General features: G+C 41.1%; 1 protein-coding gene across 5 annotated transcripts; it reads right to left on the bottom strand.

Annotated features, from left to right (window-relative positions):
* Positions 1-1,334: 1,334 nt before the first annotated feature.
* C3H21orf91 (chromosome 3 C21orf91 homolog) lies at positions 1,335-14,514 on the bottom strand. Of its 5 annotated transcripts, none has more exons than XM_053308742.1 (5): positions 14,377-14,514; positions 11,012-11,142; positions 6,673-7,209; positions 5,112-5,174; positions 1,335-3,986 (listed from the first exon to the last, which is right to left on the bottom strand). In XM_053308742.1, exons 2-5 carry the CDS (start codon positions 11,133-11,135, stop codon positions 3,826-3,828), a joined length of 885 nt encoding a protein of 294 aa, XP_053164717.1. In that variant the 5' UTR covers positions 11,136-11,142; positions 14,377-14,514; the 3' UTR covers positions 1,335-3,825. The 5 variants fall into 5 exon arrangements, with proteins under 5 accessions (XP_053164717.1, XP_053164716.1, XP_053164714.1 ...); XM_053308741.1 differs by lacking the exon at positions 14,377-14,514 and adding an exon at positions 13,989-14,114; XM_053308739.1 differs by lacking the exon at positions 14,377-14,514 and adding an exon at positions 13,659-13,967.
* Positions 14,515-14,740: the final 226 nt, after the last annotated feature.

The following is a 14,740-nucleotide window of genomic DNA, read 5'->3' on the forward strand; positions in this document are numbered from 1 at the left end:
TGAGTTATCAGGATATCCTACTTCAGGGACATGGTCGGGATCCATAGTAGTTATCAAGCCCCCACCCCCCATTTTTTTAAAAAAAGCAAAAATTTGCAAGATAAGCCTATTTCAGAAGTTGTTGCAGTAAAGACTGAAAAAAAGTATCAAATCAATATTGGAAAGTCTACAGGCATGTGTTTCGTGCAAAGCAGTTCAGTTCCTTGTTTTAGTGGTGGATTAAAAGGTCAAAATTCACAAAAGGAACAAAAATGATGAGCTTCTATTAGACCTGTGTAGAAAAATTGGCATGTGTCTTGGCAAAAGTGATTAGAAAGGCAGTAACTTTTTCCATTATCCTAGGATCCTTATTGAAAAAAACAAATGTTTTTCTGGAGAATTGACCAGTTGTAAAGACTCTGCAAATTGCTTATAAATTTGTCAGATCATAATGGAGTAAACCTGTTCAGAGTAACAGGGACCAAAAAAAAAGATCTTAAGGGGTCCTCCTGACAACCCTTATAATCCTCAGCCAAAGGCCTTTGCAGCTGGGGATGCTGGAAGTTGACGTGTAAACCAGGGAATTCCTTTTACAGGGAACACTGGTCCTGTCCAATCTGCCTTTAAGAATTGCAGTTGGCATCCACTGGGCTGTTTTGGTACCAAGGTTTCACCCTTTGCAGAGAACGAATAGGAGACTGAGGTACTGCAGAGAGAAAAATAGCATTGGGCTTCAGTCTATAGCACATCAAAGCTACATTTGATTCAAACATGAGAAATATGTTTATGCATACATAATAGACGCCACTGCTTATTTCAGTGTTATATAAAATGCTTGTGCTTATGGAAGCCCTTTTAAAGCAGAAATTTACTATCAAACTGTATCAAGCAGTCCTGAAACAGATTATTCTGGCCATAGCATTTAAATTCACTTTATTCTAAAAGTGATGCACACAAAATTACTCCATTCAATATATGGAGATGGTTCTCTAGATCGAAATATCAATATAAAATTGACTGCAAGTGTTTAGAAACTTTTGTTGAAAAGTAGCATATAAATATTCAATCTTGGGTGGGTTTGGACATGTCTGCTGGGAGCATGTGTTTGCTGGGAACCTCTGGCTCCTGGTGTATAAGCCCCTGGATGGTTGCGAAGTCATCCAGATTTCTCCAGTACAGCCACATGCCTACATCAACAATGGGCTTCTGCTTCTCAAACTGCAGCCCTTCCCTTCCCTACTACCTGCCAAACTGCCTTTTGTGATATACACACGTGGCAAATGTGTTGGTACCCCTCCATAGAAAAAGAACCACCCACACTTGTCTCTGAAATAATTTGAAACTGACAAAAGTAATTGGCAACTATCATTGTTTATTCCACATTTAACTAAAATCAGACTTTGCTTTAGAGTTTTGATGCAACAGAATATTTCAAATAATACAAATGAAAATAGCATGGACAAAAATGATGGGACCCTTAACCTAATATTTTGTCGCACAACCTTTAGAGGCAATCACTGCAAACAAGTGATTCCTGTAGCTCTCAATACGTGCCAACAGGTAGCTTGGCCCACTCTTCCTGAGCAAACTGTTCCAGCTGTGTCAGGTTTGAAGGACGCCTTCTCCAGACTGCATGTTTCAGTTCTTTCCATAGATGTTTGATAGGATTCAAATCAGGGCTCATAGAAGGCCACTTCAGAATAGTCCAATGTTTTGTTCTTAGCCATTCTTGGGTTCTTCTAGCTGTGTGTTTTGGGTCATTATCCTGTTGGAGGATCCATGACCTGCGACTGAGACAGAGGTTTCTGACACTGGGCAGTACGTTTCACTCCAGAATGTCTTGATAGTCTTGAGATTTCATTGTTCGCTGCACAGACTCAAGGCACCCCATGCCAGACACAGCAAAGCAGCCCCAAAACATAACTGAGCCTGCCCCATGTTTCACAGTAGGTATGGCATTTTTTCTTTGAAAGCTTCATTTTTTCATCTGTGGACATAGAGCTGATGTGACTTGCCCAAAAGCTCATTTTGTCTCATCTGTCCAAAGGACATTCTCCCAGAAGCATTGTGGCTTGTCAATATGCATTTTAGCAAATTCCAGTCTGGCTTTTTTATGTTTTTCTTTCAACAGTGGAGTCCTCCTGGATCATCTTCCATTGAGCCCACTGTCACTCAAAAAGTTACAGATGGTGTGATCAAACACTGATGGACCTTGACCTTGGAGTTCAGCTTGTATCTCTTTGGAAGTTGTCCTTGGCTTTTTGTCTACCATTTTCACTATCCTTCTGCCCATTCTGGGGTCGATTTTCCTCTTGTGGCCACGTCCAGGGAGGTTGGCTGCAGTCCCATGGACCTTGAACTTCTTAATCATATTTGAAACTGTTGTCACAGGAACATCAAACTGCTTGGAGATGGTCTTATAGCCTTTGCCTTTAACATGCTTGTCTATAATATTCTTTCTGATCTCCTCAGACAACTCTCTGTGGTCCATGTTCATTGTGGACACGATGATACCAAACAGCAGAGTGACTACTTTTCTCCATTTAAACAGGCTGAATGACTGATTGCATAACTGGAGACATGTGTGATATTAATTAAAGAAAACAGCTAATCTGAAAAATCACTCTAATCCAATTATTTATGATCTTTTCTAGGGGTGCCAACAAATGTGTCCAGGCCACTTTAGAATATCTTTGTAGGATAAGCAATACTTTCTCTTTTAACATTTGCTTTGCTTTACTTGATGTCATACCAAAGGCATGCAGGTATACATGGGACAATTGCTTTTCATTTAATCACTTTTTAAAGAGGCATAAAACACTTTTTCAATGAGCTGTAAGGGTACCAACAAATTTGTCCATATGTGTATAGCACTTTCCTACCCCCCCCCAAAAAAAAACCCTAGACAAAGCCTTGATCACGCCTATGGCAGGTATTTGGAGTCTGATCCTAGTATTAGAAGTCAATGGCATTTATAGGGGGTCAAGCATTTTACCCCACTCCTCTTCCAAAAGTAATAATTTTCATTGTGTAGAGTTTGTCCTAACAGAACATTAAAAAAGGATAGACAACTTTTTCCATGAGGTATTATAGGTTTATTTCTTTGAAGCCATAGACTTTTATTAAGCATTAGAAATGCACATACAAAACCAAACTCCAGCTCTGCACATTTTAACAAAACATGACCCATCATTCCAAGAAGAGGTGCTATGCTTAAATTTCTTCCATTAAGATACAATCCATGCCCAATAAATTTTACATTGCTCAAAATTAAAAGTAATGCACTACAGCCACTGAGATTGTGTCTTTGGGAAACAAGTTTTTTTGAACAATTTGCATCATGAAAGATAAATACACAGACCTGAAAAAAGGGTAAACAATCATTACACAAGGCAAAAATGTTAGCTAGAATCATTCAAAATTTTATAATATAAAGAGATGTGGAAAAGTACCTAAAAATAGTTTCTTTTGGTATAAAATTTCAGTAATAAAATATTGCTTGCAATAAATAAGAAATGCAAATTGCATGAACACTGTTTGCGCCACCATTTTCTGGGTACCTAAAAACGACGTTTCATGTGTTTCTCTGCCAGATTCACAGGCAGTCAAGAATCCCTCAAGTCACACCAAAATACTTTTTTTAAAAAAAAATCAGTGACTAGAAGGAACATTATTATGGCAGACAGATGACTTCCAGAGTCAACACTCCTCTCCAGAAAAAGTATGTTTCAAAAAGAAACACTATCTTGTCAAACTAGTTTTGAATGTTTCCAAATATTGGTCAAGACTGCAATTGTGTGTGTGAGAGAGAGAGCTTAATTAAGTTGGTATATGCAAGCCTCACTGTCATATGGATATATTCGATTTCATCGCTGCCCGTCCCATCTGCAGACATGGCAATTTGGAACAGTTCTTTAGCAGCTGCTCAATAGCAATGTGACGAACATTAAGTTGGGAAGCCAAGGAGTCTTTTTCTTGTACTTGCTTAGTCAGTTCTTCAAATACATCTGAAAGAAGTTTTAGCAGTAAGTTAATCTACATTTTAAAGAGATGAATTCAATAGGAGTTTGCAAGTTTAGCTTCATTGATAAGACTACTCAAAACAAAATGGCTATTATGAACTTCTTACTTTCTTGAGCTGCAACTTAGCTTTCCTAGAACAGAATACAGTAGATATGAGGCCATTGTAGAGGCCTCCGAAACATATCGGTAGCCGAGGCAGTTTCAGCATTCTGGAGACACGGGGGTGTTCCCTTAAGGGCGGGGGAAGAGCGCAATCAACCCTCCCACCGCATTTCCCTTGTTGGCACTCTGTTTTGAAGCCCCTCAGGGCGGCAGCATTCCATGCGCACACAGCCAGTACTTCTGGCAACGGGCGGCAGGGAGGAATGCTGCCACCCTGAAGGGCTTCAAAACAATGGAGCGCCAGCAGAGGAAATGTGGCGGGAGGGGTGAGTGCATGGGAAGAGAGCTGGTCTTGTGGTAGCAAGCATGACTTGTCCCCTTAAGCTAAGCAGGATCCAGCCTGGTTGCATACAAAAGGGAGACTAGAAGTATGAGCGCTGTAAGATATTCCCCTTAGGGGATGGAGCCGCTCTGGGAAGAGCATCTAGGCTCTTTAAAAGTTATCTTTAAAAGCCCCTTCTTCTGCATGATCCTCATTAAGGTCATCTGAGGAGATCCATCTCCAGTTACCATCAAGATCTTTACTGTCCTTCAGGAGAGCCCTTAAAACCTATCTACTTGGCCTGGCCTTCCAGGGTTTTTAAATGACTGGAAAAATGTTTTAAATGGTTTTAAATGGTTGCCCTGGTTTTCCAGGGTTTTTTAGCTGTTTGAATTGTTTATTTGGTTTTTATTCTGTTTTTATAGTTTTGATTTTAACTGTTAACTTGTTTTAACTGTTTTTATCTTGTAAACCATCCAGAGCCATTTTGGAAGGGTGGTATATAAATCAAATGAATGGATGAATGAATAAGCTTAAGGCTGACCGTAAAGGCATAGTAGCTTACAAACATTAATTTTTAAAACAGCTGAGACACAAGTGCCCTGAGCCATTTTTGGAGGAGCAGTATAAAAATCAAATACACAGATACATTAAATAGAAATTAAAACAAAACTTCAGTTCTCACCTTGGATTTGCTTTAGAAGTTTTCCATACAGCTGCTCCACCTCTCCAAGAGTCATCATACTCACTGAAAAATGAATACACACCATCACAGTCAGACAGGGGAAAGGGACAGAGGGGAAACCTACAAAAGTATTAATGCTTCCTTCTAGCATTTTTATCTTGAAGATCAAGTCAAATAGTTGTGTAAGCAGTAACTGAAAAGGCTAATATGTAATTGAAAACAACAAGAATTCTTCAGTGTTGGAATGTTTCCGTTCACAGTAATTATAATCCAGAATACCTGAAAAAACCTGACGTATTCCATACAAAAACTTTATTGTTTAAAGACATTAAAAATGCAGATGTCCTCATTCTTCAACAAGGAATTCTGTACAGCTGCCTCGTTGTGCATCTGCACTCCTTGTGCCTCAGTCAACATCACACTCTCTACTCTGTTCAAGTTATGCTCACTTTCCCTTCCCTCCACCCTCAGGCTTTTCAGACTTTAAGATGCCCACTGTGATTGATGTGATCTTGTAGACTTCCCCCCCTAAACAGAAAATAAAGGATTGGTTTATGAGCCAAGTAGCTCCTAACCAAAGTTACATGTCCAGTTAATTTTTTCAAAGCACACTGCAAATCCTGTCTAAATATCCACCTAGAGATATGTATTTCTGACTATATACAAATGTGCAGAATAAAAAAATTGCTATAATAAATGCAAAACATACTTGACAAGCTAAAAAAATAAAAATAAAAAACTATCATATCTAGTTAAAAATGATTTTATTTTGACAAACTGGTGGACATGACCGAACTAATTTAAAAATGTAGTCACTGAACTAGTGAACTTTGAAAACTCCAGTTCTGCTTAAAGTATGAAGAGTCATAGGCTTACTACTAGAGGTGTGCATGAAACATGGTCTGTGCACCTTTTGGGACTGGGGACTTTAAGAGAAGAGCAATTCCTTACCTGCTCTCTGCCGCCCCATGCAGCTTCCTGCTGGGGCGGCGGAGATCCCAAGAATCCCTTCATATTGCCAGCATGCACATGGCATCGGCAGATGTACATGTGCCATTTGCATGGTCAGCAACACCATGCTGACCATGCACATGGCGTCCCATGCATGTGTGGATGCCATGTGCATGCTTGCGCCACACAGGGATACTTGGGATGCATGCTGCCCCAGCAGGAAGCTCCATGGGATGGTGGAGAGCAGGGAAGGACTTGCTCTCCTCTTGAAGCTCCCACTCCCAAAAGGTGCTCAAACTGTGGTTCAGACAGTGGTTTGTGCGCACCCCTATTTACTACAAGTTTAATGTAGTAAATTCTTGGCAATACTTGGTACTTGGCAATAAGATATTTACCATATCCATACTGACAAGTTTTGGGATTATATAGCAAACCAACATTTACTTTTACCAACATTTACTTTTATCCATATTCACTAACCTCCAGACAATTGTTTGATTAATAACAGCTATTAACAAATCTAAAAGCATATGGAACAAAAATATTAAGATATTTTATTTTATTGTCTCTCTCTCTCACACGCTCACACACACCCTTTTCTTCTACTTACATTGCTCCCTGCTATACTGAGGATGTCTGTTTTGTACACAGGGACTGGAATTCTTTTTCGCTTCTCTTGTCTCTGATGGCTGGTTATGACTAGACCACAATGTACTACTACAACAAAAAGTAGCACCTGTTTGTTGCAGCATATCATCAAGTCCAAAATCACTGGGTTCTCTTGGTTCCAGGATACTTTGTGAACAGTTTGAAAGGCTTCTAGAGTTTCCATCTATCGATTTTGCAGCATATTTAGGGACCTGGGCATCAAACTGTGGAAGTAGCTTTCTCTCTCTTTGATGTCTGAAGCTAAAAAGACGGTGTGGTGTTTGTTTGGAACTTTCAGAATCCAAATCCAAATCTTTGTTTTGTGCATATTGTATAATCCAGTTGATTTTTTTGCTCAAGATGTTTTTCACTTCTGCATAGGTGCTCTTAGAGAGTTTTGACTGTGGACAACTCTGGTTTGCTATTAAGTGGAATTTTTCAAAGCAGTCTCTGTGTCCCCTCAAGGATCTTGTATGCAGAAGATCAGACTTTGGTATTCCTAAGTACAGAAAAAGGTTACAAGTTCACTTGTTGCAAAAATAATGTTAAATTATAATTACGGGATCATCTATGGAATTTTAAAACTTTTAGTTTGAAAAATTTATTGCAGGTTACCCCTGAAAACCTGCTGACAAACAGTATTTTAATGAATAGGCCATACTGAAAACAATGGTCTCTTAACATTTATGAGTTATTTAGTACATTTATATAGTACCCATACAAAAAAGTCCATGGTTAGTTCACAACATGAACAAAGATGGCTTTCAGTTTATCCAAACACATATGAGATTAGAGGGGTATGCTACAGTTGGGTGCACATGGATTTCAATAAATAACTTAAAGAGTTCAAGCCACCAGAGCAGTGTATCTTACTAATGCCAATACTACACCCAGTGGCTTGTTCACATACTCTGGTGAGAACAAATTGAAATTTTGTGGGTTCAGACAACATGACAAATTGTAGCTCCTTTTAAATCAGGAAAAAAGCAGAACATTTCCTCCCTTTTACTTCTAACATGTATGTTTACTGTAAACAGTGTATAGTACTGCCAAACACACTACCAAGAAAATGCGCGACTGTGCATGAAACAGTTGAGTGAAGATCTATTTTTAGTTAGTGAAGAATTTCAGGCACAGATGATCAGAGGGAGAGGTTTATGTTCACTAATCACAATTACTGTTTCATCAAACTACTGTTTTCTGCTTATAGGTTAAAAGTTATAGAACTTTCTTCATTTCTTCATTGTTTTAGCAAGCAAGTTAGCACTACCTCGCAGCATGTTAGCTTCATTGTTTCTGCCCTGAAAGGTGAGGAATTTGTCATTGTAGCTAATGTCTCTCTCTAGTCCCTAAACAGATTCAATGCAGTAATCAAGCAGACTACTAAAGTTAGATTTTAACATTCCTAAAGTTTGAGTTTAAGGAGGAAATTATTTTCCGCCTCATGTAACCTTCTTCCATAAAGCACGTTTAAAATCTTGCAGCCAGGAAGCAATACAGATAAGAGAAATCTGATGTTCTTTCTTAATCCCAATGAAAAGTCTTCTTCTACACACCTCCATCTTGAAAATCTGATGTTCTGCATACCAACGACCAACAAGATACTCAAAAGGGTTTTCAATTAACAGTGCCAAAAGGCTGCAGCAGAAGTTCCAAGAATTATACTACAAACATCCTGACTAAATATAATTCATTCTGAAGTACAGTTGATTTTGATATGACATACAGTAAATATTTCAATTTTCCCCAGAAGAACTATATCCTGCCATTCATGTTCAATGCATCATTCAGAAATATTTCAAATACACTGATACTTACATTAAGGAAGCAACATCACCCTGTTAAACGTTTATGCAGAATTATTCTATGTGGTGTGTGTGTGAACAGATTATTATACACAGTGCATATATATAATTCTTTATGTATATGGTTTGGTTTCATGGTCCGTGTATCCTCCAATTGTTAAACGCTGCATAGATGCCTCTTAATCAAAACCACTGAGGGTCAATTGCCAAGAGAAGCCAATATCATGATTTTTGGCAGATGAATATGTAAGCAAACTGGCCTTTGTTGTACTGATAGATTGTAGATTTGGGGAACCCAAAATGGAGGACCATGCATCAAATCTAATCTAGGTGGTACCAATCTGAAGGATCATCTTCTTGCAGAATTGCAAGTGAAATAACAGCCTTCAGTTACCAACTACTTTTACTATGCCTGTGACGGCTCTCTATTTGAAAAGCTTTAATAAAAAAGATGGAAGAGACTCTTGTCCCAACATCATATTTCTATCTTCTTGGCTGTACATGAAACAAGAGGCATTTACAACAGCAAGTGCACACATGCAGAGAAAGTCAGAACTAGTTTCCAATGGGTATTTTAGAATATTTGCTGATGTATTTTGCAAGTTTTATTAGTTTTATTTCTGCAGCCTTACATAATTGAAGATCTGATTATACATAACAGGCAATGCTCACACTTGTTCCCAGCTCACGTTGCTTTGTTACTCATTAGCTGCTGGGCTTGCTTTATTTTTATGTGCAAGTCTCTGCTTCTGCTAGCAGCTGGACAAGTTCTGGGAACAAGCACACACATAGCTTTGTTGCCAGGGCTTGTAAGCTCCTTTGTGTGTGTCGTCTTCTCACTTAAATAGCATCCAAGTACTTACTTGCCTAGAAGCAGTTTTAAAATTGGGAAAAACAATCCCATTTTAAGATCTTGTGTTGCTGGGTGTCTGGATAGCCACTTCATGCATATCTTTGAGTATCAGAGGTGATGAAAATAATAAACCACCAAGCATCCAAATCCAGATTAGAAAATGGCAGAAAGTTCTAGAGTAACTACTATAGATTAGTTTCCTGTTTAAATGGCTCTGGTACAAGTTTATTATCATATGCATTTGTACTGCTTTCCCTTCTAAATCAGAGTGCGGTGTGTGTGTTTTTCATTCCACCACCATGTGAGGGCAGGAGAGGTTGAGAGATATCTTGCTGAATACCACACCATGAACTTCATAGTAGAATGCAGATTTGGACATACATTTTCATGTCTAGTTTTAACACACAAGCCCTGGAATCAGATTTTCTTGAGATCCATGCTGGATCCTGATCACTAAGTTCTCACCCTGGAATTACAAGAGGCAGTGATTTTCACTATTTTTCAAGCAGGGACTACTTTGGCAAAAAGCCTTCAGCACAAGAGCCAGAGGAACATAGGAAGCTGCCATATACTGAGTCAGACCATTGGTCTATCTAGCTCAGTATTGTCTTCACAGACTGGCAGCGGCTTCTCCAAGGTTGCAAGCAGGAATTTCTCTCAGCCCTATCTTGAAGAAGCCAGGGAGGGAACTTAGAACCTTCTGCTCTTCCCAGAGCGGCTTCATCCCCTGAGGGGAATATCTTGCAGTGCTCACACATCAAGTCTCTCATTCAGATGCAACCAGGGCAGACCCTGCTTAGCTATGGGGACAAGTTGTGCTTGCTACCACAAGACCAGCTCTCCTTTCCTCTATGATGAGCCATTTCCCACTATATTCATCTCCACATAGTACTGTGCTTTCTTCAGTGCTGGGAGAGCCCTTTAAGAACTCTGTGAGCAAAGCACTGGGAAGGAATACACTTTCCAACAATCCATGCACATCTTGCCCCACACTGGCACAGGGCAAAAGTGCAGCACTGCACAGTGAGAATGACAGTCTCTGCATGGCGCCAAGGGGACTGTGCAGAGAATTCCACTTTGGCCAAAGCTTCACACAGGCCCAATAAACAATTGGCCAGGGGGGCCACATTTAGGGTCGATGGGAAAAGACCAGCAGAGAATTTCTGCTGCCGACTTAGAAGCTCGAAGAGAGCTCCTGCTGTAGAAAGGATACCACCCAATACTAACATCTTGCACATTTACTAACTTCAGCTAAGAATTTTAAGTTAGCTCCAGCGCAGATATTTACACGTTTGTAGCAAGATTAAACATTGTTGCTCAAATAGAGCAAAACTATTCTTCATTAGCAAGCAATTCCACCTACAAAAGAATCACTGAACTCAACAAGGATTTGCTTCTGAGCAAACATGCATTAAATTGTGCTGTTGTGTTTTATACAGGATCTAGTATGTTTTTGTGGGTGGCTGAGAAAAATCTTGTAGATGCAATTTAGACAGCATTACTATCATTATCTGGAAAAGTAACAGTTATTTTGTTCAAGTCTTGTTTCCTTTCTCAAAACTTGGTTTCAAAACTTCCCACTGTCTCATCAAGACTTTGAAATTCTCAAGAGTTTCAAAGGCAAAATATTTGGCTTCACTTACCTTCAATATTTAGCTCAAAACAGATATGGCAAAATGAGAGAGTCTCTCTTTCTGTTCCTAATTTGCACACGCTGCAAACATTATCATCGTTCAAATCAATGTTAACAAACTGCTCTTCGTTCATAGTGTCCCTAAAAGAGACAATGTTATTAATACAGCCTGAATAAAATACATCTCACTACTACCACACTAATGAGCATGTTACCAAGAAACAGTGGAAGTGTGCATTTTCCACAAAGTTGAAGTAGAGGCTAACAAATTTGGAAGTCTTTATTTCTGTTTCCCACTGATTTAGTACTGAAATTTCATTTTAACACATTCTACCTTGATGTTTATAAAAGTTAAGTCTAGAATATTAGTATTATTCACATTTACTTTGTTGTCCATGAACTAAAAATTTTGAAGCTCACTAGGCAAGCATTTAAGTTATGTTCTTCTGTAGTACTCTTGCACAATATGAAAGCCCTTGACTACATTTTCTTATGAACAATTAACTGAATCGACTTAAAAGCTTTGTGCCCAGTCAGCACAGATGCCTTTTCCAATGTTTAATCACTTGTCTACATGCAAGAACATGCCCCAGTGTGCAGCTTTTACTTTTCCCCCCTTTTCGCAACACTGTTTGGAACCAGTAGATGTTTTCTCCCCCAAAATAAATTTCTTGGCACTTTGTGGGTATTTATTTATTTAACATATTTACATACTGCCCATAACTTATGTCTCTGGGCGGTTTACAATTAAAATCATTTAAACATTAAAATCATTTAAAACCCAACCTTAAAAATATTAAAACTATAATTCTAATTAAAAGCCTGGGTGAATAAATGGGTCTTCAGTGCCTTTTAAAAAGTTGCCAGAGATGGCGAGGCTCTTGTTTCAACAGGGAGCATATTCCAGAGTCCAGGGGCAGCAACAGAGATGGCCCATTCCCGAGTAGCACCAGACAAGTTGGCGGCAACCACAAATCAACCTCTCGAGATTATCTTAACAGGTGATGGGGCTCATGGTGAAGATGACATTCTCTTAAATACCCAGGGCCTGAGCTGTTTATGGCTTTATAGGCAATAACCAGCAACTATTTAGATTAATTAAAGCACTTCTTTAAACTACAGGCAGGATAGAGTTTGAAGTACAGTATCATGCCAAATAAAGTGTAATGCATTCCAGTTCGACTAATAAAACAAAAAGTAAATGAGATCATGCTTCCACTGTAACAGAAAAAGTGGTAAACTAACATTGTTTGTCTCACTTTAACACAGCTTTATTAGATGTTCTTTAATAATCCATTAAGAATATGTTTATTTACTTTCTAGTTAATTTCTTGGCAATCTGAGAACATTTCAGTTGTCTCCTTTAAATAGCACAACTAAAAGCAGGATGCTGAAAGTAGTTCTTTTAGAGAAGACCAAGTGGTCAATGAAAGCCACCTAATGGCACAGTGGGGAAATGACTTGCCTAGCAAGCAAGAGGGTGCTGGTTTGAATCCCCGCTGGTATGTTTCCCAGAATATGGGAAATACCTCTATCAGGCATCAGAAATATAGGAAGGTGCTAAAAGCCATACTGTGTAGGAGGCGGCAATGGTGAACTCCTCCTGTATTCTACCAAAGAATACCACATGCCTCTGTGGTTGCCAGGAGTCGACACCGACTCAAGGGTACAGCTTTACCTTTAAGTAGTAAAGCACTTTAAACTAACCTGATGCTAACAACTTCTTCCCACTCCATTACTTAAAACTATTGGTTGTTTACTTCCTTTTTATATAAGGAGAACAAAGCCCCCCCCCCAAAGAAAAAAGAAAAAAAGAAAAAAGAGGAGTGGGGGAATGTATACTGGATGTGAGCCCATATCTCTTTGAGGCCCAACTACAACTGCCTACTCACTGGATCTCACCGAATCCAGCATTAAAGGGAAATGCAAGCACTAAGATGTGGGTTGTGAGGAAACAAAAAGCCACACCAGTATACCTTTCCAACTGCTTTTCCAGTTATCTTGGAAGAGGAAAATCCCCAGGAAATCCTCTACCCTCAGAAGCATGGGGGCTGATTTTGGCAAGGGAAATGCACTTACCACATGCTCAGGAGCCAATCGCCAATCTTTCTATGGGCTAATCAAGGCATTTAGCATTTCAAAGCTGCATTTCACTCTACATTTCTCCTTAGTGAAAGGTTAGAACTAAGCCGCACTTGCGCTCAGAAAAGCAGATTTTCCCTCCCTCTCTCTCTCTCCAGCGGCCATGGAATTCCCCACTCGCTCGCACAAACCAATTCTGGTTTAGGCAGCACAAGAAACTTGGGGAAAGCAGACAAGACGGAGGAGCAGAGCGACTCGATTTAGTAGCCAGGCCGCCGCCGCCGCCAGGCAGGAAGGCAGACATACGCCCCCCTCCCTCCACCCCCATTACAGTCATGCGGCCAGAAGGACTCCTGAACAGCCCTCCGCCCACCACAGCTGCTTCGGCCACGCAGGGCTCCCCTCCCTCGGCCTCCACTAACCACTCGGGCCGCTCCAGGTAACCCCGGGCTCATCACCCTCTCCGCTCTCAAGCCACCTGCCTCGGCGCACTGGCGTCGTCCCCTCTCCTCCCCGCCCGGTCTTCTCTCGCTCTCCCCGCCCCCCCCCCGCGCCACAGTTCCCCTCTTCCTTACCCTCGCTGGGCGCGCGCCTCCCACTCCCCAACTTCACACTCTTGTTTTCCCACCAACGTCTGTCAGAAGCAGCGGCTGAGGAGTTGGGGGAGGCAGGCAACGGCAAAAGCTCGGCCCGGACTCCCCGCGCGGGAAGCCCCGCCCCTTCTGCTTCCTGACTAGACCATCGCTTCTCAGACCGAGGGGGGGGGGCTAGTTGTATGGTTCAGGAGGAAGGCTTTCTTTCCCGCTCCCTTTTTTTCTTTATTTTCTCTACAATCTCATTGGTAATAGTGCCTTATCGACTCGCCCATGCGACCAGCTAGCTAGGCATTTCCCTCAGAAATTTACGTGCTGCTGCCTTCCGTCTCCCCCGCTGTTCCCAGAGAGGTATTATGTCCGCGCTGACAGGCAGCAACCTCTGGGGGTGGGGAGGCGGAGCCTGAGGTGCTGTATATGCGTCACGGGCAAACCACGAGATGAAAGAGGTGGGAAGGAAATTGCGCGGTCAGTAGCACAGAGTTGCCCCTCCTCTTCGTCGCGACTTTCCCGTGACGTAGCGCACGGATGGTGCTTTAAAGGAGCGTGACGTAGGTTGGAGAAAAAGACGGTCGGGTCAAGTCTGGGATAGCGGTGTTAGACTAGGTCTCTTCTGTCTTCTTGAAGTCATCGCGTGGATCAGAACGTCTGCGAAGCTTAACCCCACCCCACCCCGATGCTAATAGGCACTTATTAATACCTTAAGTCGAAAGTTGTCTTGCTGCTTTGTGAAATTTTACATATCTGTTTTCCTGCGTGGCTTTTGGATTTGCTTCCTGAAAGTATTGGGGTGGTGGGGGGAAGGAAGTTGTAAATTCACCCTAGAAAAGTTTCTTCTTCTATCTATCTAATTCTCCCGGGTGTGCCTTGGAATGTGCATCCCAGTGCCCATCTGATTGGCTGAGTGGCGCATGTGCCTGATTGGCTGAGGTGCACCCAGGAGAATTGGTTGCTATGGCAGCAGGCCTGGCTGTGGAGGCCAATAGTGGTGTGCATGGTTCGGTTTGGACCCATTGGGAAAGCCGCCAGACCGGTCCGGAATTCCGGCAGTTCGGAAGGGCGGG

This window comes from Hemicordylus capensis, chromosome 3 (genome assembly GCF_027244095.1).
Source record: "Hemicordylus capensis ecotype Gifberg chromosome 3, rHemCap1.1.pri, whole genome shotgun sequence".
NCBI classification, from domain to species: domain Eukaryota; kingdom Metazoa; phylum Chordata; class Lepidosauria; order Squamata; family Cordylidae; genus Hemicordylus; species Hemicordylus capensis.